Source organism: Pygocentrus nattereri, chromosome 24 (assembly GCF_015220715.1).
Source record: "Pygocentrus nattereri isolate fPygNat1 chromosome 24, fPygNat1.pri, whole genome shotgun sequence".
NCBI classification, from domain to species: Eukaryota; Metazoa; Chordata; class Actinopteri; order Characiformes; family Serrasalmidae; genus Pygocentrus; species Pygocentrus nattereri.
In genome coordinates this window covers 12936473-12961396 of record NC_051234.1, presented here as the reverse complement: position 1 = coordinate 12961396, position 24924 = coordinate 12936473, and the positions used below count along the sequence as shown (strand labels likewise).

Here is a 24924-nt window from a genome sequence, read left to right as displayed (position 1 = left end):
CGGTCATCAGGCGGAAGGGAGGAAACACCCTGGACAGGTTGCCAGTCCATCTCAGGGCAGACAGACAGACAGTCACTCACATACTCACACTCAGGGGCAATGTAGCATGTCCAATTGGCCTGACTGCATGTCTTTGGACAGTGGGAGGAAACTGGAGAACCCAGAGGACCCACACAGACATGGGGAGAACATGCAAACTCCACACAGAGAGCCATTCATTCCCATGGGGAAAATTCAGCAAAATTCCATTGCTACACGGAATCCATGCATCCAATCAAAAAGCTGTATCCAAGGCTGAATCCCACAATTAGATCAGTCTGCTTTGCAATGAGCAGCCATAACAAAGTGTGAACTTGAAAATCAAAATGTGATGAGTGTGAAAAGAATGTGAAAATGTCCCCAAGTAATTTTACCACACACAACTGGCCTTATGATGTTTTAGGTGTAAAGAAATAGGTGTGTTGTGAAATTCCATTAAATTCCTATGAGTAGCGTCATGCTCTTCATGAGAACAGCAAAATGCAAATTAGGCAAATTAGCCAATATTTTTACATGGGAAAGATCAGACTTGTCAGTGTGCTGGAAATCCATCCATTTTCTAAGCTGCTTCTCCTTCAGGGTCGCGGGTTGGGGGGTGCTGGAGCCTATCCCAGCGGTCATCGGGCGGAAGGCAGGAAACACCCTGGACAGGTCACCAGTCCATCTCAGGGCAGACAGACAGACAGACACAGACAGTCACTCACATACTCACACTCAGGGGCAATGTAGCATGTCCAACTGGCCTGACTGCATGTCTTTGGACAGTGGGAGGAAACCGGAGAACCCAGAGGACCCACGCAGACACAGGGAGAACATGCAAACTCCACACAGAAAGAACCTTTGTTGCCCAGCTGGGGTATCAAACCTAGGCCCTTCTTGGTTCTACCCACTGCACCACCATGCTGCCTGATTTGTCTATCACTGAACATTTAACAGATTATACTAATGTAAGCATATTTTTGCCAGAAATCAGGCAGGAAAGTGATGAAATAAGTAGAATGTTTCAACAACACAATTTTGACACCAGTTGCTTGTAAGTGGACAAGTATGAATTCTGGTATATTGTTATAGTGTATTTTGTTTTCTAAAGACAAAAATGAATACAGCTGCCTTTGTGCTTTGCTGTTTGGCTTGCATTAATATAGTTTACCTTTTTTAAAAAAATGGGCCAATTAGTTTTTCACAGATTTTTATGCCAGTACCATCACTGGCCCACTACTGACAACTGGCCCTCAGAATTGGACCGTAGACCACCAAAATGGCCAAGAAACCCAAATGTATATATATATATATATATATATATATATATATATATATATAACTCATGAAACGAATGTCCGCAAATACTTTATTATATCTTTTCATGGGGCAACACTATAGAAATGAAAATTGGATATAATTTAATCAGTGTACAGTGTACAGCAACACACAGCCATTAATAACTAAATAGCTGGCAACACCTCACATCTCACAGTGAACATGTCCAAATTGTGCTTAAAGTGTCAATATTTTGTGTGACCACCATTATTATCTAGCACTGCCTTAACCCTCTTGGGCATGGAATTCATCAGAGCTGCACAGGTTGGTACCGGAATCCTCTTCCACTGGTGGATGTTAGACACCATGCGCTCCTCCTCCTTCCGCTTGAGGATGCCCCACAGGTGCTTAATTGGGTTTAGGTGGGAGACATACTTGGCCAGTCCTTCAGCAAGGCAGTTTTCATCTTGGAAGTGTGTTTGGAGTCGTTATGGAGTCAGAAAACTGCCATGTGGCACAGTTTCCAAAGGGAGGGGATCATGCTCTGCTTCAGAATATGTTTGAATTCACATTTCCCTCAATGAACTACAGCTCCCCAGTGCTGGCAGCTCCAGACCATGGTGCTACCACCACCATGCTTGGTCGTAGGCAAGAGACAGTTGTCTTGGTACTCCTCACCTGGTACTCACTTGTGTTGCCATCTATTTAGACATTAATGGCTGTGTTATTTTCAGAGGACAGTAAATCTGTACTACTTTATAAGCTGTACACTGACTACTTTGTTATATCCAAGTTTAATTTCCATAGTGTTGCCCTATGAAGATCAAATATTTGCAGAAATATGAGCGGTGTATTTACTTTTGTTCCACCTATATTTTATATATATATATATATATATATATATATATATATATATATATATATATATATATATACACATACATACATATATACACTGCTCAAAAAAATAAAGGGAACACTTAAACAACACAATATAACTCCAAGTAAATCAAACTTCTGTGAAATCAAACTGTCCACTTAGGAAGCAACACTGATTGATAATCAATTTCACAGCTGTTGTGCAAATGGAATAGACAACAGGTGTAAATTATTGGCAATTAGCAAGACACACTCAATAAAGGAGTGGTTCTGCAGGTGGGGACCACAGACCACTTCTCAGTACCTTTCTGCTTTCTGGCTGATGTTTTGGTCACTTGTGAATGTTGGTGGTGCTTTCACACTCGTGGTAGCATGAGACGGACTCTACAACCCACACAAGTGGCTCAGGTAGTGCAGCTCATCCAGGATGGCCCATCAATGCGAGCTGTGGCAAGAAGGTTTGCTGTGTCTGTCAGCGTAGTGTCCAGAGGCTGGAGGCGCTACCAGGAGACAGGCCAGTACACCAGGAGACGTGAAGGAGGCCGTAGGAGGGCAACAACCCAGCAGCAGGACCGCTACCTCCACCTTTGTGCAAGGAGGAACAGGAGGAGCCAGAGCCCTGCAAAATGACCTCCAGCAGGCCACAAATGTGCATGTGTCTGCACAAATGGTTAGAACTCCATGAGGATGGTATGAGGGCCCAACGTCCACAGATGGGGGTTGTGCTCACAGCCCAACACTGTGCAGGACGCTTGGCATTTGCCAGAGAACACCAGGATTTTTCAAATTCGCCACTGGCGCCCTGTGTTCTTCACAGATGAAAGCAGGTTCACACTGAGCACACGTGACAGAGTCTGGAGACGCCGTGGAGAGTGATCTGCTGCCTGCAACATCCTTCAGCATGACCGGTTTGGCAGTGGTTCAGTAATGGTGTGGGGTGGCATTTCTTTGGAGGGCTGCACAGCCCTCCATGTGCTCGCCAGAGGTAGCCTGACTGCCATTAGGTACCGAGGTGAGATCCTCAGATCTTTGTGAGACTGCTGTGTGGTTTGCCCTGGGTTCCTCCTAATACAGGACAATGCTAGACCTCAAGTGGCTGGAGTGTGTCAGCAGTTCCTGCAAGATGAAGGCATTGAAGCTATGTACTGGCCCGCCCGTTCCCCAGACCTGAATCCGATCGAGCACACCACGTTGCACCACAGACTGTCCAGGAGGTGGCGAATGCTTTAGTCCAGGTCTGGGAGGAGATCCCTCAGAAGACCATCCGCCACCTCATCGGGAGCATGCCCAGGCGTTGTAGGGAGGTCATACAGGCACGTGGAGGCCACACACAATACTGAGCCTCATTTTGACTTGTTTTAAGGACATTACATCAAAGTTGGATCAGCCTGTAGTGTGTTTTTCCACTTTAATTTTGTGTGTGACTCCAAATCCAGGCCTCAATTGGTTAATAAAGTTGATTTCCATTGATTTTTGTGTGATTTTGTTGTCAGCACAGTCAACCTTGTACAGAACAAAGTATTCAATGAGAATATTTCATTCATTCACATCTAGGATGTGTTATTTGAGTGTTCCTTTTTTTTGAGCAGTGTATATACATATATATATATATATATACACACTTTATGTTTATATATATATATATATATATATTACACATAGATAGCATTAAAAACAAAGAAGAAACTGTTACTAATCACAGAGGAAACTGTTTCAAAATGTCCCTTTTCTTTATTAAAAAGCCTTTATTAAATCTGTCAATCACCAAAAACCACATACAAAATGTATATGTGAAACATATGCACCCTTTTCTGCCACCTAGGGTATACTCATATGACCCCATACTACATTTCTGAGTCAAACAGGGCAACAACCTGGGGTTGTAAATTTATTGCTGTTAAATTCCAGGGAACAGTTTGCATAAAACCCAAAGTTTATGCAAATATTGAAAGATTTTTTATTTTTTCAATACATAACATTTAGGTATCAAAGGTAACAGTAAACATACAACTGAAGGTAACAGTGTACCATCTTATGATACAGCACAGCATTTTTCAAACTGCAAGTTTAACAAGTATGAGTGGCAGGTTCTTAGGTTTATGTACAACATTCCCATTTTACTTTTTTCCATTACCTCTTTCTCAAGAAGTCTGTGCATTTTCCCCAAGTTACTAGTTGCAACAGGTTTCCTCAGCAGTTCAGAAAAGGATGGTGGTGGTGGTGGTGTATGTGGTTGGGGGGATTTGACCATACTGAGACACGGCCTTATTGCTGCACAACATAGAGCCACACTGTTGGGAGTATGCTTTAGTTCTTACATGTGCTCCACCAAAACTACTGCATGTTGGATTAAAACGAACAATTGACTGACAGTAAATTAAGTTTTCAGAATGGTTAGCTTTTTTTTTAAAGCTAATTCCACCTCCATGCAACAAATTTGTAGGAGGGAAAAAAAAACTATGAAAAACATCAGGCTGAATGGCTGCAGTTACAGAATGCAAGGCAGTTGCGAAGCTTCTTCCACTTTGTCTTAGCATAATCAAATGGTACACAGCAGGTTATCTATCTTCATGTTTAGGAAATGACTTTTCACAGATAACATGACAATATGGTACGACATTTTATCCATTTTAACAGACTCCAGCACTGTTCGCACTGTTTAAATAGCTGAAGCAAGCGTGGATGGGGGTGGAACTGTGCTGGAATTCTGCCTTCCAGGACTGAAGTTGCCCACCCATAGAAGAACGCAGCTCTTATTGGCACCACCTTGTGGGAGCTCTATGCTATGAATTATATTCACAGCAAAAATGGTACAGTAGGACAAAGGAGCTTTACTGATGCAGTTATGTGGTTCCTAACTTTTTTTCATGTCAAGGCTTTAGGATTTGTGGTTGGTATAGTGCACATCACCATAAAAATACAACCAAAAGTTGAAAAACAAAACAAAAAAAAAAACAAAAAAACCCAGCAGAATTTAACTTGGACATAAATATGATGCTTATATGCATTTCACATTATATCAACTGGAAAATGCTCTAAAGATTAGTTATTTTAATACTACCATTGCTAAAATGTTTCATACCATTTACAAAACCAACATGTACATTCAAACAATGCAGCAGAGGGGAAAAACCATCTTGCTGTAGCTCCCCTTCCTGCAAATATTTAACAGCTTAATAATAATAATAATGAGAAGGAGACTTCAATTATGAAAGAACATTTTCCAAACTGTTCATGTGACACATAGTTTGATTACTGGGGTAAAAGCTGGGTCAAACATTTAACCACCATTACAGTTTTGTACTCAGTTTTGGCATATTTCAATATCTTGTTAACTTAGCCACTAACTGAGAGAACACCAACTACACCGCATATGGCAGGAACTAATGTGAACCTGAGTTAAAACAAATACCCAAGGGTCTTTGGGGAAAATCATCCAAGATATTTTTTAAAATCGGTTTCATTACAGGTATCCATTATACTTCATTATTCACACTGGGAGTTCCAAATTTGCATACAAGTAATTTCTTAATGGGAAAAATTTACAATATTGGCTTTTCTTTCACAAACCTAAAAATAAAATCAAATCTATCCATGACACAAAGAACTATTTGATGACAAACATAGTTTGATTAATATCATCATCCTGCCCTTGCAGCACTGTTCACCCCACTACAAAATGACCCCTCTGAAAGCTATCCTATTCTCACCTAACTAAAAGTGGGTTACAGTGAGATATGCTTTGATGCTATGAGTTTACCCGTTTACTGCTTTAAAGAATTGAACTGTACCCTGGCCTATAGAGCCATGGTCTTTCACTACAATCTTCAATCTTAAATTCAAGAACTAGCCTAGATCAGTAAACATGAGCTGTTGCTCCTGTGCCAGTCCTCAGTGCAAGTTACCTCAGTGAATTATCACTCTGGAAGAATCACGTTGTCATCTTTCTCACAATTCTGTCCATGTGAGGACCCCACAGGCACAAATACTTGGGTTCATGAAGACCTCAGTGTTTTTCAAGAACAAATAATGTGTATGTACAGTACACTACACCACATCAAGACTTCAGCCATGAGTGGAAAGACCTCTGCATTAACCCCAGGGGTACTTGAGTGAAAACAAAAAAACAAGGCTTTAAGGATTGTGACTTTCAGTCAGGATTGTTATCTAGTGCTTCAGAATGGGGTGCATACTTCAGCCGGAAGCCACCTAAAAGAGAAACAACGAGTGCGGAAGTGATGCAGGAAACAGAAAGAGTGCACATTACATATGTTATCAAAAATTACGAGTAGATGACATATATATTACTTTCCTTCAAGCATCAATACTTAATTAGACTTCTACAGTGAGCTAATAATGACAACTTGTAACTTCATGACAAAACAAGAAGCCAAAATTTTGTAAATGACACCAAAAAGGTGATGATAAACCTTCCATTTTCTAAATCCACTTTATAAAGGTGCTTGTCTCCAGGTACCTAATTTCACTTCAGGTTTAGCCTTTTTTTTCCTGGCCCCCATTTCATATTATTCAAAATGTGTTTTCTTATTTCTGTATGTTTCACACTGCTGCTTACCTTGTTGTGTAGCATCAATGGGTGGCTGTTTGCAATCCTGTGCATAGTGGCCACCTCCACCACAATTGTAGCAAGAGATACTGCCATTTTTCTTGTTGATTCCTCCACTCACAGCGCCAAGGCCCATCGCTGGACCACTGCCAGTTCCTTGCACCATTGTAGTGTAAATGGGTTGATAGAAGCGGTTGAATGCAGTCATCTGTTGTAGTCCAAAGCTGGCCGTCTGGGAACTTAGCACATGATCTGAATGTGTGTGGCTGTGAGGGTGCAGTAGAGTGCCCCCTGCAAAAGCAGTTGGGGCACCTGGGTAGAATGGCACTTGGGAGGCACCATTGCTCTGTGTAGCCTGGGTGAGCTGGTTGATGTAGCTGCTGCTACACAGTGATGTCAGCTGAAAGATGGGTGGTATATTGAAGACTTGTCTTGGAGCAATCTGTGTGGGGAAGTAGTAGTTGGGGGCATGACTGCTTCCACAACTGCCCCGACACCCACAGGCATTGCAGCAAAGAACCTGTTGAGCAGCAGGTAGCTGTTGCAGCTGGGGTATGCTATTGCTAGCACTGCTGTTTATGTAAGAATTAGCATCACTCTGAGCAGTGCTATGTGTGAGAGCAGGGATGGGGCTTGGGGCAGGTCCAGGTGTATGGGTGGGCACCACTGGAGCTGGCACCTGACTGGAAGAAGCTGTGCCTATTGAGCCCACAGTCCCCATTGGGGGTATGCCAGTGGAGGGGACTGACAGGCTGAAAGAAGGTGGCAGAGCAGAAGGAAGAGTCAATCCTTGCGGTTTGGTATGAGACTCTGGCAGAGTAACTGAGCTCAGGACTTGGTCTGCCCTGGCATAGGCTGCCTGAAGGGCTGGGGGAAAAGGGGTGCCAGACGGAACAACACTAATGGCACCCATGGGAGATTGGTGTGGTGGAGGGACCAACACCCCACTCTCTGTACCAGACTGTGCCCCAGCTGTCTTAAACCGCTGCAGAATAGGCTGCAAAACTGAACTGCCAGGAGACTGGAGGCCAAGAACTGAGGTGTTGAAAGACTGGATGGCAGAAGGGGCCTCTGATGAGCATTTCTCTGGGTCATCTAAAGTTACTGATGGGGTGGGGACGACCCCAGGATGTGGCATCATTAGCTCGGTGCCTACTTTGGTATCTGGCTGCTGCGGAGAGGTTCCAGTTGCTAAAATGGCGGGTCCATTGGGGATTGGGAATGGTACATGGTGAGCAAAATGGAGCTGGTGGAACTCCACAGCAGTGCCATGCAGAGTGCCCTCAGGATGGATTTCCTGTCCTCCTTGTTCAAGTGGAATGAGTGGGTGAAGGGCGTCAGTAGGTTCCCCTGTTACTGGACAGACAAGGGCAGGATCTGCAACAGACTTTCTTGAGTCATCTGAATGGCTGTCTGTGTCTGAAGAAGGAAGAAAGAAAAGCTTAGTTTAGGTAGTTCATAAACACAGCCACAGCAGGACATGAGTTTAGTTTGGTAAGTTCCCTGGCTCTGGACTGAGTGAAAACTCACTACGACAATTTTTTGTGATTACAAAGGCGATTGTTGGCATTCTCAGTTTTTTAAACCTTTTGTCATAAAGTGTATAATCTGTCACAAAGCTAATCAGGCAAGTGCTGTCAACTACTAAAGAAAGTCAATCAAATATCTCTAATCACCTTTTTTCCTTTTAGTCAGCACAGTAAACAACAGCAATAAACACCTTGGGAGCTGCACTAGTGCAGAGGGGTAGATACACTAGGTATGCAACTGTAATAAATATTATTTAAAATCAGTATTTATTTAATAATAATAATAATAATAATAATAATAATACCACTTAATGTGTATTTGAGCATTTCATCATACCACAGGGGTTGGGACCACTAAATCAAGGTTAAACTGGCACCAGTGATGTGCCAGCATAAAAGCATGTTATATTTAATCTGCAGTGTGTGAGCAGATATATTATGCTAAATACAACCCTAATTCAAAAAAGCTGGGACGCTGAGCAAAATGCAGATAACAACAGAATGCCATAATGTGCAAATCATTTAAACCCTATATTGGAAATAGCACAAAGACAACATATCAAATGTTGAAATTGAGAAAATTTTAGATTTTTTTACCTGCTAATTTTAAATGTGATGCCAGCAACACATTTAAATTAAAAAAATGCTTACCACTGTGTTGTAGCACCTTCTTTATACAACACACTGCCAGTGTCTGGGAACAGAGGAGACCAAGTCCTCCAGTTTTAAAAATTACGTTTACCCATTCTTGCTTGATCTAGCATTTCAGCCACTCAACAGTTCAGGGTCTCCTTTGTCCTATTTTTTTGTTTTATAACGCATCAAATGTTTTCAGTTGGTGACCGGTCTGGACTGCAGGCAGGCCACTTTAGTACCTGGACCCTCTTACTACAAAAGCATGCTGTTTGGAATACGTGCAGAATGTGGTTTAGCACTGTCTCCCTGAAATAAGCAAAGCCTACCCTGAAAAAGACATTGATGCCATCTGCACTAATGCACCCGCATACCATCATGGATGCTGGCTTGTGAACAACATGCCGAATGGTAGCTTTTCTTTGTTGCCCAGATGACGCAGCATCCATGATTTCCAAAAATGATTTTACATTTTGTTTTGTTGGACCACAGGACACTCTTCCACTTCAGTACTTGAGCCCATGAAGTGGTGTCCACTACAGAATCATGTCTACAGAAACATGTGCAAGTTATTTTGGTCACATTGGACAGTCCATTACAGGCCCATAACATAACAAACAAATGATTATTGATGTGTATAAGCAAGACAGGACATTATGTGCGACACAAATGAGAATATGGCCAAATAATACACAACAAATAAGCTAAGCATTTCCAGCACCTGTGACTTTTTTCTTTGCTAGATAATATGGTTATATACTGGAATTTTAAGTTTCTATTACTTCATTTGTTCCAATGCTATAAAGATAAAGATATGCTATAAAGATGCTATGCCATTCTAAATGTTTCTCTGATTGAATTATTGTTTTTTTCATTCACTGTACAAAACGATTTGTCAAATATTTCATGTGGTAACAAGCAATTTGAGTGGTTTAATTCAACTCAATTCTTTAATTTTAGTTTAGATGAACAAAATCAATATTTTACATCAATATATATGTCAAAAAGACTTCAACTTCTGCTGTTTCCTACATTTTCAGTAAAATAATAAACTAATTAGAAAAAGAAACTATGTGAACTGTAGATTCTCAAACACATCTCTTAATGTACAAATGGAACAGAATGAAACCACTTACGAGGAAATTCTATAGGCAGACATCTGTGACGTCTACTGCATTGACAGCAGCAAAGTTGAGTGAAAAGTAGGTCAAAGATCTTTTTAGAAGACTTTAAATATAAAACATTGACACTTTATATCAGTCCCTCTTTAGCCTACCTATTACAATTCTTGGAAATCAGAAAGATGATAAATATAATATAATTTAGCAGCAAAAGCAAAATGAGATTTGCCATATTTTTTGTGTTTAACATGTAATCATGGTCTGGCTCTGGTATTGTTCCATCTCGACAGCTAATCTGATTACCTGCTTCCTCTCGATGGATCATAGCTGAGCTCTGATTGGAGCTCTCTGTATAGTTGTCCTGGCATTTTGCCAGTACAATGATTTAAACTTGTTTAATGTAGACAGACAGACAGACAGACAGACAGACAGACAGACAGACAGAGTACACATCTTTCTTGGAAACATTTCTTCCCATGTTACCCAAAAATATTTAGTAAATACAAAAAAAGGACATAGGTCCTCACCACGGATTGACAAAATAAATGTTTGAGGCTCACCCCACAGCCTATATGTAGGATTTTGATTACAGATCACTTTACCTTTGCCTTTCTCGTCTTCACTCTCAAAGCTCTCTCTGCCATCATGCTGAGGGCTGGATGGTGAACTGTAGCTCTCAGATGACGTCTCTCCATATGTGTTCTGACGTCGGCCATTGTCTGTATATAAATAACAGAAAAATAAATGCAAGTTCACATAGGATGTGGAAGAATATGCTCAAAGATTTTGCTCTACCTATAGTGCCATGTTGTGGTATATATTCTTACAGTCTGAGGGAGAATCTGTAGCAACCTTAACAAATAACTATACCTTGGCAATCAATGACAAAACTGAACTACAGACATGTCAAAACAGTAAAATGTTAATTTGTAAAATTGTGATAAATTATGTCTCAATGTGTTTTTCTGAGCATATCTAGGATATCAATGGTAATAAAGGACACCAGTCTGCATGCATAATTGAGAAGAGCACATTATTAGTCCAGTTCAGTTGGATTTTGAGCAGCATAGTATGTGAAATGTACTCTAGTCAACATAATAATAATAAGAAAAAAAAAAAAAACAATGGTCTACCTTTTCCCTTGTAGTTATGAGCCAGTGGTGATAACTGTGACTTTGTCCCATTGCTGATGTAATGGACTCCTCCAACCTTTCTCTCTCCTCTCTCACTGCTTAGGAAAAGGTGGGGAGCATCCACTATATTCATTATATTTTAAAGACATCACCTACACTGTTTGAGTAATCAAATATTTAAAGAGGATAGTGTGTTTCAGAGACTCAGAATCAGAACTGAAAATACTCCAGTTGTTAGGGAAGATTTTAGGGAAGATATCTTTTTGCTTGTCTTACCCATCAGGGGCAGCTCTGGCGTTTGGCTTGGTGCTTGGACTCTCTCCTTCTGCATCTACTGGCTGTTTTACGAAAGAAACAGATTCACTGCAGTTCACTTGAGTGACTTGAGTCTTCTGTTGTCTGCAACCTTATTTCTCAAGTTTTTATAATTGTCCTGTCTTGATGGTTCACATTTGTGTGTAGCTATCACAAGCATGTTTCTATCTGTCTTCACTGAAACAACCTCTACACGCATATCTATATCCAGTCATTGTGACATGCACAACACAAGAAACATGAACAAACTGGCAGCATAAGCCTTCTCTGCAAAGATTATTTGCTCTGATTATCCAGTCAGCTGTTCATGATTAGGTCAAAAAAGAAAAAAAATAAGGACACACACACTAATTCAGTTATTGTTGTCACACTGCCAACATTTCACAACAATGGGGGCCTTAGACTTGATTTGAAAAGAACAGACATTTTAGCGTTCACACAGTTCTCAAAGTTATCAGATGCCACTTCACCCTAGTAATCTGTATATATTAAAACTTCAGTTTTAAATAACATACATTCTTAAATACCACCATGCTGGTCCAAAAACCAGACGTCATAGACATACCTTCATGTTCTGGCTGAAAGTTGGTTTCAGAGCACAGCTCTTTTTCTTCCACTCTGCTAGACCTTTGTTATCTGAGCCACGATCCATCCTTTTGCCCTCTGCACCCCACATGCTGAAATAGTTTGCAAATAAAAAGTAGGCAGGTACTCAATCCAAAAGACTCCAAACGATAGTGCAAAAGAAAAAAAAATATTGTGAATGAAATTCTCTCTGAAAATACTATATATATATATATATATATATATATATATATATATATATATATATATATATATATATATATATGTATGTGTGTTAAGTTTCTACTGACAGCCACACATAACTCACACTTTTCATCATCTTATATCCAAGAAAACCCACAGTATAGACTGTACGTACTGATTTACCACTTTTAATGTGTTGGCTCTGTAGTATACTCTATACATGTTTTATTGTTAAGTGAATTAATTCATTCCAATTTTCTTTTTTTTATTCATAAATACACTGATTTTTCCATACTTACAACTAAGAATGAATTAACTAAGAACATTCATACAAATATGGCAAAAAATCAGTGTATTTATACATATTAAAAAATTAATTAGAATTAATGTTTACTTACTTAAGATTGGGACTTTTGTTGCCAGGTTTCTTACGATGCCCCTGAACATATGGTTCCGTATCTGTGGAAATACTGATAATTAGGATCATCGTGTGTATCAAATCAATGAACAGTGATTTAAAAAAATTCAAGTCTTAGGGAATTAGGGAACCATAGTCCTTCCCTTAGTCCTTAGGGAACTATGAAAATAGTTTCCCATGAGTACAGAGAACTTTTAAAAGTGCATTCCGAAATGTAATTTTCAATTTATGGTTAAGCCTGACCTATGAGCTAATGATTTAAAACCGTTACAGGATCACACACCTTCCTCTTGACTTGATGCCTCAGAGCAGTCCTCTTTATAGGGCTTCCCTGAAGAGACCTGGTTACCTGAGCAATGAAAAAAAGCATCAAAGCAATGAAAAAGACATGAAAAATTTTGCTTGCACCATTTAACATTTGAACATCAGTCTGGTATAAGACCATTTATTTATCAAGTAACCATCTAGGACTCCTGCTAGGCTAACATGCTGAAAACAATAAACATTTACCACATCAAATCTTGCATAAAATACACCTGAATCTACCAATATACCACACATGGACAAAAGCAAGTAACTTTTCCCTACAACTATTGTAGCTACAGAATATTAGTACTAATATGTTTTCATTTAACTTCCAATAACATTTTGAGAAGAAACGAACATAGATCAAAGCAAAGTCTGACTAACACTATAATAATAATAATAAAAATAATGACTTATTTTGTTTGAGTCTATATATTACGTATTGCTATATTTCACAAAATACATAAAATGTAACATTATATATTAAGAGATACTTTTTAAGTGATACTTTTTAATCCCACAACTGGGGAAATTCCACCTCCGCATTTAACCCATCCGTGAAGTGAAACACCACATACACACTAGTGAATACACACACTAGGGGCAGCGAGCACATTTGCCTGGAGCAGTGGGCAGGCCTATCTACAGCGCATAACCCCCAGGGAGCAGTTGGGGGTTAGGTGTCTTGCTCAAGGACACCCAAGTCATGGACTGTTGGCGCTGGGGACTGAACCAACCTTCCGGTCACAGGGCCAGCTCCCTAACCTCCAGCCCACGACTTCCCCCATTAATATATATGCCATGATAATAAATGTATAATTAACCACCAATTAATTTTATTTGGTTTTTGAAAAATTGGCATTTGTAAATTTTTTGGTATTTGAAAAATGTCAAAAGCACTTTGCTTTTCCATATTAGCTTTTTACAGCCATCATACACGAAATGCATTTTGTATTTCAGATATGTGTAATGCATACATGGGAAAAGCAATTAATACATTCAATACATTACATTCAAAGCATTTGGCTGACGCTCTTATCCAGAGCGACTTACAATTTGATCATTTTACATAGGTAGGCTAAGGCGGTGTTAGGAGTCTTGCCCAAGGACTCTTATTCGTATAGTGTAGGGTGCTTGCCCAGGTGGGAATAGAACCCTAGTCTACAGTGTAGAAGGCAGAGGTGTTAACCACTACACTATCCCAATTATAAATACACAATTTAACCAGCATTTTCACATTAGCATTTGAAAAAAAATCCAGAACTTGCTACAATGGATTATTCTCTGTTGGTGCTTTTTTTGTAACACTAGCAATCACAGAATGTGTCTAAGGCTCATCTCAAAGACATTTTGTTTAACAACTTACATAGGCTGCAGGAGAGACTGTGAGATGACGAGGAACCACAATGGAAGAAAACACAAACTTTCCCTGTGTGACGGAAAGCATGTGGCGCAGCCAGAAACTTCTCTCTAGCATAAGGAGAAAAAAGATTGCTCAATGTTCACTTACAATGTGTACAAACTTACACTTACAAAATTATTATTTTATTTCTATAGCTCAGAATCAAATCAAATCAAATTTATTTGTATAGCACTTTTTACAACGGATGTTGTCACAAAGCAGCTTTACAGGATTTCAGAAAAGAAGTTTCCACAGGACTGTAAGAATGTACAGAATGTACAGAAACCCCCCCAGTGGGCAAGCCGGGGGCAACAGTGGCAAGGAAAAACTCCCTCAGAACTGAGGAAGAAACCTTGGGAGGAACCAGGCTCACCAGGGGGGACCCATCCTCCTCTGGTCAAACTACCTACAAGTGATTATACTACTAATATTATCAGCAGTAATATTGATATTAGGAATATCTAAGAGTCTATGAGAACAGAAGTACACAAAGCAAATATAAAGATCATCTGATGAGTTCAACTGCACTTGCTTTAGTGATTGCTCCACCTCGCTGCCCTCACGCTTCTGCCCCTGGTTAAGTAATCGTAATATACCCCTCTCAAAAGTGTCTGTGGAGTGCTCTTTTGGAAGCTGAAAAAACAGAAACAAGAAGGTATGACATCTAAAAGGAAGAAAAGTCTAAGACTACTATATAAAATTGGTACCACAACACAGTCTGAAAACATCACAGGCTAAAATATGACTTGCATTTACATTTGCATTTATTATATTTGACCAAACCCTGACCAAAGCTATTTATTTTATTATTTTATTAATCTTTAGGTTTAGCTTGAAAGAAAACAAATGTGAAACCGGTTGTCTGATTAAGGATATAGTAAATACCTTCAGCAGGAAGTTCTCCAGTTCAAGATGCGTTTTTGTGACTGAACTTGTCGATAAATCAGACCACTTCACCTAAAAGAAAATGGTCACATAAGAGGACTTGAGCTGATTTGTCAATCAAAATTCTTACCAACTGAACTGTATTGATCCTCTGATACCAACACTGTAAAATAGCAAAACACCTGTCAGACATTTGGAAGGGTAAGACATGTTTGTTTGTTGGGGGGTCAAACCATCAGAAATTCATACACAGAACATTCTCAAAATCTTGTGCAAGAACGTCCTGTACACACTGAAACTTATGCACAGCTTTATACATTAAGCCTTGGTAGCAAGGCGATGTAATGGAATTTCATTGATGATTGATAAGTATACCCTATAGTGATGCGTTAAAGATGAGAGAGAACTAAAGAGGACTAATTTACCGTTAAACAGCTTGTAAATATTGTAGCATTTTACGCTGCAGAACAAGACAGTGGTTTCTATGCAAACTGTTGATTTTTATTTAAGGCTGTGTTTAGCTCCAGCCTCGTCTCACACACGAAATAGTTATTCCTTCACTGTCAGCCTTGCTTGACTGCCAATGGAAGCTGACATCCTCCTCCTGAAGAATCAACACACTGAAATAATGCTTCACAATAAGAGTCCTTGTAGAAATAACCCATAAAATAACTGCAGCATAAGAGATAACCAAGAATAAACATGTACACATTTTATGAATATGTTCTATGTTATGAAACTGGGGATCAGATTTACAAGTATGCTAATCGTCAGTTTTTTCTTTTTTTTTGCATGTGTGCAGGGGGGTGTTAAGAAGCTTCTCTCTGCTAAGCGCTGTAATGCTAGCCTTACCGCATGGGTTCTACTTTGACTGCTAGTCAAAAAAACAAAACAAAATTTTTAAAAAGTGACTGGATATTACTCTAGAGCAGCCTCTAACCTGGAGGGAAGGCTCTTCTGATCCCTGTTTACAACTGGTGTTCTCACAAAAGGTAACAAACAATATTGAATAGTATGTACTCAATGTTTTATTTACTTTTACTGTTAAAACACTGTGCTATCGTGGGGCCTTTAAAAGGCTATTATAGGTGACACGAGTAAAACTTGCAGTACTTTCTGTATAGCTTAAGTGCTGTATCAACAGAAAATGTCCAAAAGATTTTTATTAAAACAGTTAATGCTCAAAAAAAGCATGAATACTCAAGGCATTGGTCCCATCATCAGGAGATTGTGAGTTCAATCCCCAGTGATGCTACAACCATCCATGGCTGGGAATCCACGAAAGCAGAATTGGCCTTGCTCTCTCTGGGTGGCCCTCCCTCTCCCCCATCACTCATGTGTGATGTTAGCCAGTGCAGGCATCTGCCAGCTTATATAACAGAACAGGGGTTAGTATTCTCCTCAAAGTGCGATCAGCTGCCCAGGGACACTGCGTTAATCCTTAGTTTGAATAGATGTAAAGTCAGCCATTGCATGATTCTGAGGAAGCTTCTGCTTGCCTCCACCCTCTTAGCACTGCTGGTAGCATCATGTGATTAGGAGAGTCCTAATTAATGGGTGAAAATTCAGGGAGAAAAACAAAACAAACAATAAAAAGATATAGACCAAGAAAACTTGCATGATGTCTGTATAAGCAACCAAAGAAGCTTACAAATTTAGGCATTTTGTCAATTCAACAGGTACGATAACCATTGATTTATCTTTGTTTAATGTTTTTTCAATGCATTATCGTCATTCACTTCATAACAAAAAAACAAAACAAAAAACAAACAAAAAAAAACCACAGGCAGTATGCTGATGTCTTGGTAGCTAGCTAGCCAAACTTCCCATTCTACTTTGCCTGAGGCACCAGAATGTTAACTACTGCACCATTTAAGGTGGAACAGGAAAATTTTAAGCTGGCAAATAGGTGACTCCAGCTTCATATCACAAGAATTAGGGGTGGGCAATAAAAAGCATTTGTCACACAATACTAGCAGTTGTCTGTTTTACCTATATGTACTGTCGGGACATAATGTTGGATTAATTTCTAACAAATTTGGCAGATTTGGTAACAAACTATAAACAAATCTATTTGCAATCCTCTGTCTCCACCAGCCAAGTACAGAAAGTTAAAATATGGAGAGTGAATGACCAGGGCGTAGCTGTGTTTGTGTGTCTGTATTCAAGATGAATGCCCCGTCAGATTCTATCACCTCACATACAGCTACACAATAGGTCAAAGCTTATTCATGCATTCCACTCTTATTTGTCTAATCTTATCACAGAAGCTACATGGCAGGGCTGGTGCCTAAACCAAACATGGCTGTACTACAGTCCAAAGATTAAGACCTTTTTGGAAATTTAAGTAGAGAACAAACTTCATTTCATTTCATTAATTTCATTTCGTTCACGCCTTCATTTAAGTAGATTATGTAAGCAGTACTCTGCATTATTTGAGAAACATTTTTTAAAATGTCATAAATTTAGTTTTCCAGTTTCCAAAAACATTGATATGAGCCTAGCTGTTTCATTATAACCCTGTATGTCACTGCAACTTTGGTTCCATCTTAATTCACACCCAGGAAAAAACAAGACAGAAACATCATCTTGGAGATATTGTTTCAAATGACAGAGAACATAATTACACAAGGCAAGAAAACCCCTCACACTAATAGGTCCATATCAGCCTTTTCAATTCTTGAAGGTAGGTCTGCACACTTTCTGCAAAGAAAAGCAGTCACACTAGTCAGCTATAACTAGAGAGGTCACAAAGCAAAATACAAAATGGGCAAGTGCATGTATGGGTCACTGTGTCAAGTGTAAATATGTTGCCGATTGACCCAAAACTACTATAATACTGAGATTTCAAAAAGATCACTTTAAAGAAAAAAAAAATGTAGCTAAAATTTGAACAATCCATCTACACAAATATTTTATCAGAAGCAAGCAATGCATCTTCTGACAAAATGCCAAAACATCTCCTTCTAAATTATTAAAAAAAAAAAAAAAAAAAAAAAAAAGAACCCCTACTTGTAGTAGCATTTCTCAATATTGAAAATTATACCTAGTTCACTAGTTAAATGTTCCAATTATACACCATGGTGATTCCACAGCACGGGTAAGGATAAGAGAGGGATCAGAGCTGGACATGCCTTTGAGTTTAAACTTATTCCATCCATGTACCAGTCAACGTAAACTGGTTCAACTGTAGAGGTTTTACTCTAGTAGCAATTATTAGTAATAACAATAAATTAATACACACACACACACACCACAGAAGAGTAATCTCAGTTATTTGGAGAACATTACATGATCTCAATGGTTTAGCGATATGGATCCCTTAATATTTCTCAGATACCGTTTGCACACTTAAGGTACAACCCTATTTCCAAAAAAGTTGGGATGCTGTGCAAAATGTAAAGAAAAACAAAATTCAATGATGTGCAAATCATTTAAACTCTATATGTAATTGAAAATAGTACACAGACAACATATGAAATGTTGAAAGTGAGAAATTTTGTTTTTTGAAACATATGTTCATTTTAAATTTAATGCTATCATGTTCCAAAAAAGTTGGGATGTGTGATGTCCACATCTGCAAAGGCACCATTAATGCTGAATGTTTTGGCAACATATGCTGCCATCCAGATGATGTCTTTTTCAGGGAAGGCTTATTCCAGCAAGGCAATGCCAAACCACATTCTGCATGTATTACAACAGCATTGCTCGGTATTAAGAGTCCAGGTGCTAAAGTGACCTGCCTGCACTCCAGAACTGAACCCACTGAAAATATCTGGCGCATTTTGAAATGAAAAATATGACAAAAGATACTGATGAACAGCTGAAATCCTATGTTGAGCAAGAATAGGAAAACATCCCACTTTCAAAACTAAAGTAATCTGATATCCTCACTTCCCAGATGCTCACAGGGTGTTGTTAAAAGAAGAGGTCATGAAAAACAGTGGTAAACACGCCCCAGTCCCAATTTCTTTGGAACATGTTGTTGGCATTCAATTCAAAATGGGCAAATATTTTTCAAAAAATACAATTTCTCAGTTTCAATATCTGATATGTTGTCAAATCAAATCAAATTTATTTATATAGCGCTTTCTACTGATGTCACAGAGCAGCTCCATAGAATTCCAGAAAAGACAAAGTTTTAACAAAGTTTTATCTTTGTAGCATTTTCATTTAAATATAGGATTTGCATATCATTACATTATGTTTTCATTAACTTTCAGCACAGCATCTCAACTTTTTTGGAAATGGGGTTGTAGATTTCATAAACATAATTTCTCACTCCTATACACTTTAGAATGTGGAGCACTGAATGTGGGGACTGAAGTCAAAGTGGATTTTCTGTGTGAAGTGCTTTGAAAGAAGAATAGTAGTATTAGAAGGACTCAATATTTTTTTTCTTATTTTCCTTTGTGATAATTTGTGATTACTCTGACAAAAGATAATTGCAAAAATTCATTACAATGAATTCTGAGTGACAGTAAAAAGGACTATTTAATTTTATTCAAAACCCAGTTAAGTCAAGTAGAAGGATGAATTTGGATATACGTATATTTCAATAACTATGCAAATCTCTACTCTTCAGCCAAACAGATCAGATGCTTCATTGTATTGTGAATATTACCAAAATACACCTTTGCTTACGATATATTCACAACACACAGCAGATACAATAACACCATTTATATGAAAACTGTCACTTTAGGAAAATCAATTACCATTTTAACTTGCAAGTATTACAAAGTATATCAAAATGTACTGATCTAACTGTTGAGCCATTCATAAGTATCCTTTGTAAAAATGGAAAAGTTAAAATTGCAATAATGTAGTTACTAAAAGTTTCAACACTTTCATATTACATAATTTTATTACGTTACCTAAATTATGTGCATGCACATACAATCTTGAACATACCTCAAAATTGTATTCCCGATCTGTCTTGCCCCATGAGATGCCTTTCAACACAATCTTTTCTATGTGGACTGCTGAAATGTCAAAACACAAGATTGACAATAATTCCAGAGCAGTTCATATTAAGCCCCAAGTTGTATGTTCTTAAAATCTATTTATTTTTAAGTTACAGACCAACTCCAATTTGGTATTCAAGTGCATGTGGATAAGAACTTCTGTTACTTAGTTTTAGGTCTTCCATTAAGTTATATACAGAGGTGTGCAACAATAGGGAACTAAATAAATGAACAGGGAATTAAATAACCAAACCCTCTTAAATAAAAAAGATGACCTTTTAATGATTCTGAAAAAAAAACAAGGCTGACAATTTTATATATATATATATATATATATATATATATATATATATATATATATTTTTTTTTTTTTTTTTTTTTTAATCATATAGCATTTACTATACAACAAAATTGTCTACCTGTGTCTGTGATGATGTTTTACTTCCATTTCCCATACCACTGATTACCAACTACAAATCCTTTTGACAAGTTTCCCAGATTTAAAAATGAGCAGTTAGCTGTTAACTCAAAACTTGGGCCTTGAAAAAAAACATTTGAAATGTGACTATGTAACGCTCACTCAAAACTACAACAAGGATAAAACAAATGTGAGAAAAGAAATGTTAAATGACAAATTTCCAGCAGCCTAAACCACTCCATCATTAATATCACAGCCTTGAAATGAAGCACTTATGGTATGATTAAACTGTGAAATAGCATTTTTTATATATATATATATATATATATATTTAAAAATATAAAAATTGGAAGGATTACACACTTCAAAATGTTTGTGTTTCTGTCAGAAGTAGCATCGAGCCCAGGCTGAATCCCAAACGGCTCTGTACTCCCAGTGTGCTAGCTATGAATGTTCAGAAATTCTAGCCTTTACAGCCAAATAGTCATGTTTTCGACTATTTTTCGACTACAGATGAGTCCCAAATTACTATTTCTTAGCTATACTGCATATTTGCATCGGGGTGCAGGATCCAGTGTTTAAATTTCATTGTAGTGCACTTTGTAGAGAGCAGGGAGCCATTTGAGATTCAGCCACAGCACGAAAAGAGGTGCGCCCCTGGAGTAGTGTTCATGGTGGTCATTTGGTGACCAAAAAGTACTGATAAAGTTAAAGTTTTTGTACTGAAAAGTGTTGCTTTATCATATGATCATAGTGAAACGGCAAAAAGTTTTTAAAAAGTCATGAAATGACTAATATTCAGCGATGGGCGACCAAACGTTGTCCTCATGCAGTCGCCCATGGTTGCTTAGTAACAATACCATACTGTATAGGAACTACTTCTTGGCGGAGTACTTGTTTATGTCGATTAATTATTAATAATAATAACTCTAATTAGTTTCTACGTTACTGCGATTTTATCACAGGGAAAGGAGTTCCACTTCATGTGCCTAGAAACACCCTTCCTGTGATAAAATCAAAGTAACCCACAGCCTCTCATAGCTTATTGCTTTAATATGGAGGAGAATACTCTGGAATAGCATGAATAGAGGAAATTATCCCAACAACTACACACAGGTATACCACAAGCCAATGTTTGGGTACGTTGTAAAAATGTTGAGTGTGCCCTAATGTTAAATTACAGTCATTGCAATATATATCAACCACTAAAAAGCTACCAGAAATAAACTAGACACAGGTCTTTGACAGCTACAACACAGTGAGACATTAATAAGATTAGCACCTCACAAAAATGACTGATTGCACTTTTGTAAGTTGTACCACAACAGTGTACCTGTCTATTCCATTTTCAATTGAACAGCTAACTCATAAATCATAATACAAATAAAACGTGAGCTTTACCGTCTCTCTCTGCTTTTCTACTGTGATGAAGAGATGTCAGGTCATGAGATTGTATCTTCTCGTTCACACAGACCTCTGTGCTTGCAAAGAGGCACTCTTGCTTTTGTGGCCTGCTCTGGGGTAAGAAAAGAAATGTCAGTGTACAGTTTAATATGTCTGGAATTTGGCATAATGACACCAATGCAAAAAATACATCTACACATTTTTAAATGTATTTATGAAAATTTGTCTTAATTTGAGTGTCATTGTGTCAAGTGCTAGTTTATTATCTATTATGAATAATATTTGACCAATGATCTTTGACCTGCACACCAATTTCCAGGTAATGAATCTCTGTACAGTTAAGTCATAATTTTTTATAAAAAGATCAATTTTCTTCCATACTTACTTACAGCCAATCACAGCAAACTTAAACTAGAAGCACTATAAGGGTCCTGCAGTATATTCAGTGTCAAAAATTGAGTTATCAAAAACATGTACTGTCTTAATACTCTGATGTAGCCCAAGGTTACATTCTGGGATAGTTTGAGAAAGAGCCAAAAAAGGTATTCCCGAAGAATGACAGTAGCATATGCAGATGCATGAACAAATGCAAGCTGCACAAACACAGCGACTGCTGAAGGAAACACTAAATACTACAGAAAATCAAACGTGAACACTACAGGGCACACTAGATTAATGATGGGTCATTATATATATATATATATATATATATAGCACAAAACCACCTGTGCATCAGAAAGGGCTAGGGGAGGTGCTAGGAAATTAATAACTAAAAACATGTAACCAACAGGTGATTCTGCATACTGCTTTATTTCACTGGCTCACATCATTATTCTGTATCATCCAAATGCCTCCAAATCCCTTCCATCTCTCCTTTGTCTGTGTTTCAACAAGAGAACTCCGTGTTTTCCCCTTTTAGATTCTTGTCTCCTCTCAAAAACCTTCATGATATCTCGGGCAGTTTTTCTTTGCACTGTTGCCCTTTCATGCAAAAAATGGTCTCAATAGAATTCAGTAGTTCAAATAATTACCAGAGACAGGACACAATGGCATCCTTTTGATTGGCAACTTTGATAGAAAACTTTAAATTAAAGACATAATTGTGAATTATTGTCAACTGAAGACATTTTTCACGCATTTTTCTTATTCACATAGGTTAATTTATGCAACAAGTCTAAAATGCCATGTCAATCAATCTTGTCACACCACTAAAGTATGCACATTTAACCTTAATATATTTACTTCTCTGGGTTATTATACGTTCATTAGAAAACAGGGAGTGATTTTTCTACACAACTGAACAATCTTATTATTATCTTACTGCAAACTAGGTGCTAAGCAGCTAACCTACCTCGAAGGGTATCTTGCTAGCGAGACGGTCTTTCTTGTGACCACCCAATAAGTTTCATTTACACTGCTAGCCGGCTAGACCCAGTTAGCCCATGCTGCGGTATCTATACACGTTTTTGTGTTATGATCGTGAAACCACAACGAGCATAAATTTGACAAATTGTGCACTCTGTTGCCAGCGTACACGGATTAACTTAGTCAGCTAGCTAGCTAACTACCAAGCTAAAGCTAGTTGTCTGGCTAGCTTGCTAATATTAGCCAACTGACCTCTTAGCCGTTATAACAGCCTAGCAAACACTTAAGAGTCTTAATAAACGGACAGTGAGTAGGTCATGAGTCAGACAACTAATTCTGACTAAATTACGAACATGTAGCTAGTTAACTTTGTTCATGTTAATTTGTGGTCTGCCTGATTTAGCCAATTGCGAACCGGCTACTTTGTAATTCACCATGAACGCTGAGCGGTTAAGTAACCTCACCGCTAAACAGTTGAGCAGAAACTCAGAGTCATGTTTCTCTGCGACTCGTGAAGTGCTATCACACACACACACACCTGGGTATGGGTGTTATATTGGTTGTAATTTTGTCTGGTCTGCTCCTCAAGAAGAGCATGCTCGAGTTTTTCAAGTTGTATTCGCAGTTTTCCTCTTTGGTGAAAAAGAAAGGCAGGGTGAAGTGATGCCATGGTGAAAAGGACCGCTAGCTGCTCCAAGAATCCAGACCGTGATTCAATAAATGGTCCGAAACCACGGCTCTGTGTGCCATCTCCGTCTGAATCCCCAGACAGTGCACGAAACGGATCAAACGGAGAGTCTGGGTAGGAAGACACTAGAAGGGCGGGATCCACATGGCTCAGTATCCGAAATAGTACCCCAGCACATTCCCTGTTATCAGATCCCAGGAGAGAGAGACAGACCAGTAGTTTAGATCTCGTCACTGGGTCAATTGTATCTGTCAAAAGACCAAGATCGTTTGGAGAATTCGCTCTAATTTCAAAGTCTCGAAGAACGTGGAAATCTTTCCTAGCAAGGTCCTCCAGACAGGAGCCCAAGAAACGAAGTTCTAAAGGCTGGCACATATGAAGCAATCCGTACATAAACTCGACACGCTTAGCAGGCTTCAGGTGCAAGCCAAACCATTCATAAACAGCTTCTTTAGTCAAAAGGGGAAATCCCGGTTTCTCAGTAGTTTCCTGAAGTCTGTCAGCGGCCGCTGTAAAGGCCGATTCGGAAAGAAGCTCGGGGTGTTCCTTCTCGTCCTCGGCCGTATCGCCTCCCTCCTCCGCCTTTTTCATGGGTAGCTGCATTTTTAGCATTATCAGCTCTACGACAATACCACAGATGAGAAAATTAAGGCTGTGAGTGCATTGCTCGGTCGTTTAGCTCGGTATTAAATTAAAAAATCGTTAAATACAGACGTTATTAGACGGTTAAACAACTGTTGTGTTAATATTAAAATGTCATTCGTCTGTGGAGCCCTACATCCCATCTACGCCAGCACTCGACCACTCTGCTCTGGCTTCTTGAAAAAAAG

General features: G+C 38.6%; 1 protein-coding gene across 2 annotated transcripts; it reads right to left on the bottom strand.

The window, feature by feature from the left end:
- Nucleotides 1-3881: 3881 nt before the first annotated feature.
- LOC108431064 (zinc finger CCHC domain-containing protein 2-like) lies at nt 3882-24880 on the bottom strand. 2 transcript variants are annotated; one of them, XM_017703966.2, is made up of 14 exons: nt 23945-24880; nt 22039-22153; nt 20167-20237; nt 15253-15324; nt 14900-15000; nt 14332-14435; nt 12943-13008; nt 12640-12700; nt 12039-12150; nt 11435-11496; nt 11159-11256; nt 10628-10744; nt 6752-8161; nt 3882-6384 (listed from the first exon to the last, which is right to left on the bottom strand). In XM_017703966.2, exons 1-14 carry the CDS (start codon nt 24704-24706, stop codon nt 6326-6328), a joined length of 3210 nt encoding a protein of 1069 aa, XP_017559455.1. In that variant the 5' UTR covers nt 24707-24880; the 3' UTR covers nt 3882-6325. The 2 variants fall into 2 exon arrangements, with proteins under 2 accessions (XP_017559455.1, XP_017559456.1); XM_017703967.2 differs by having other exon boundaries at nt 11159-11253.
- Nucleotides 24881-24924: the final 44 nt, after the last annotated feature.

Excerpts from the sequence above, each read along its gene's own strand:
- LOC108431064 (XM_017703966.2), bottom strand. The coding sequence starts at position 24,706 with ATGCTAAAAATGCAGCTACCCATGAAAAAGGCGGAGGAGGGAGGCGAT. Across the intron at positions 12,151-12,639 it reads AACAAAAGTCCCAATCTTAA|CATGTGGGGTGCAGAGGGCA; the intron begins GTAAGTAAACAT and ends AAACTATTTCAG. Across the intron at positions 11,257-11,434 it reads GCCAGAGCTGCCCCTGATGG|CAGTGAGAGAGGAGAGAGAA; the intron begins GTAAGACAAGCA and ends CCTTTTCCTAAG.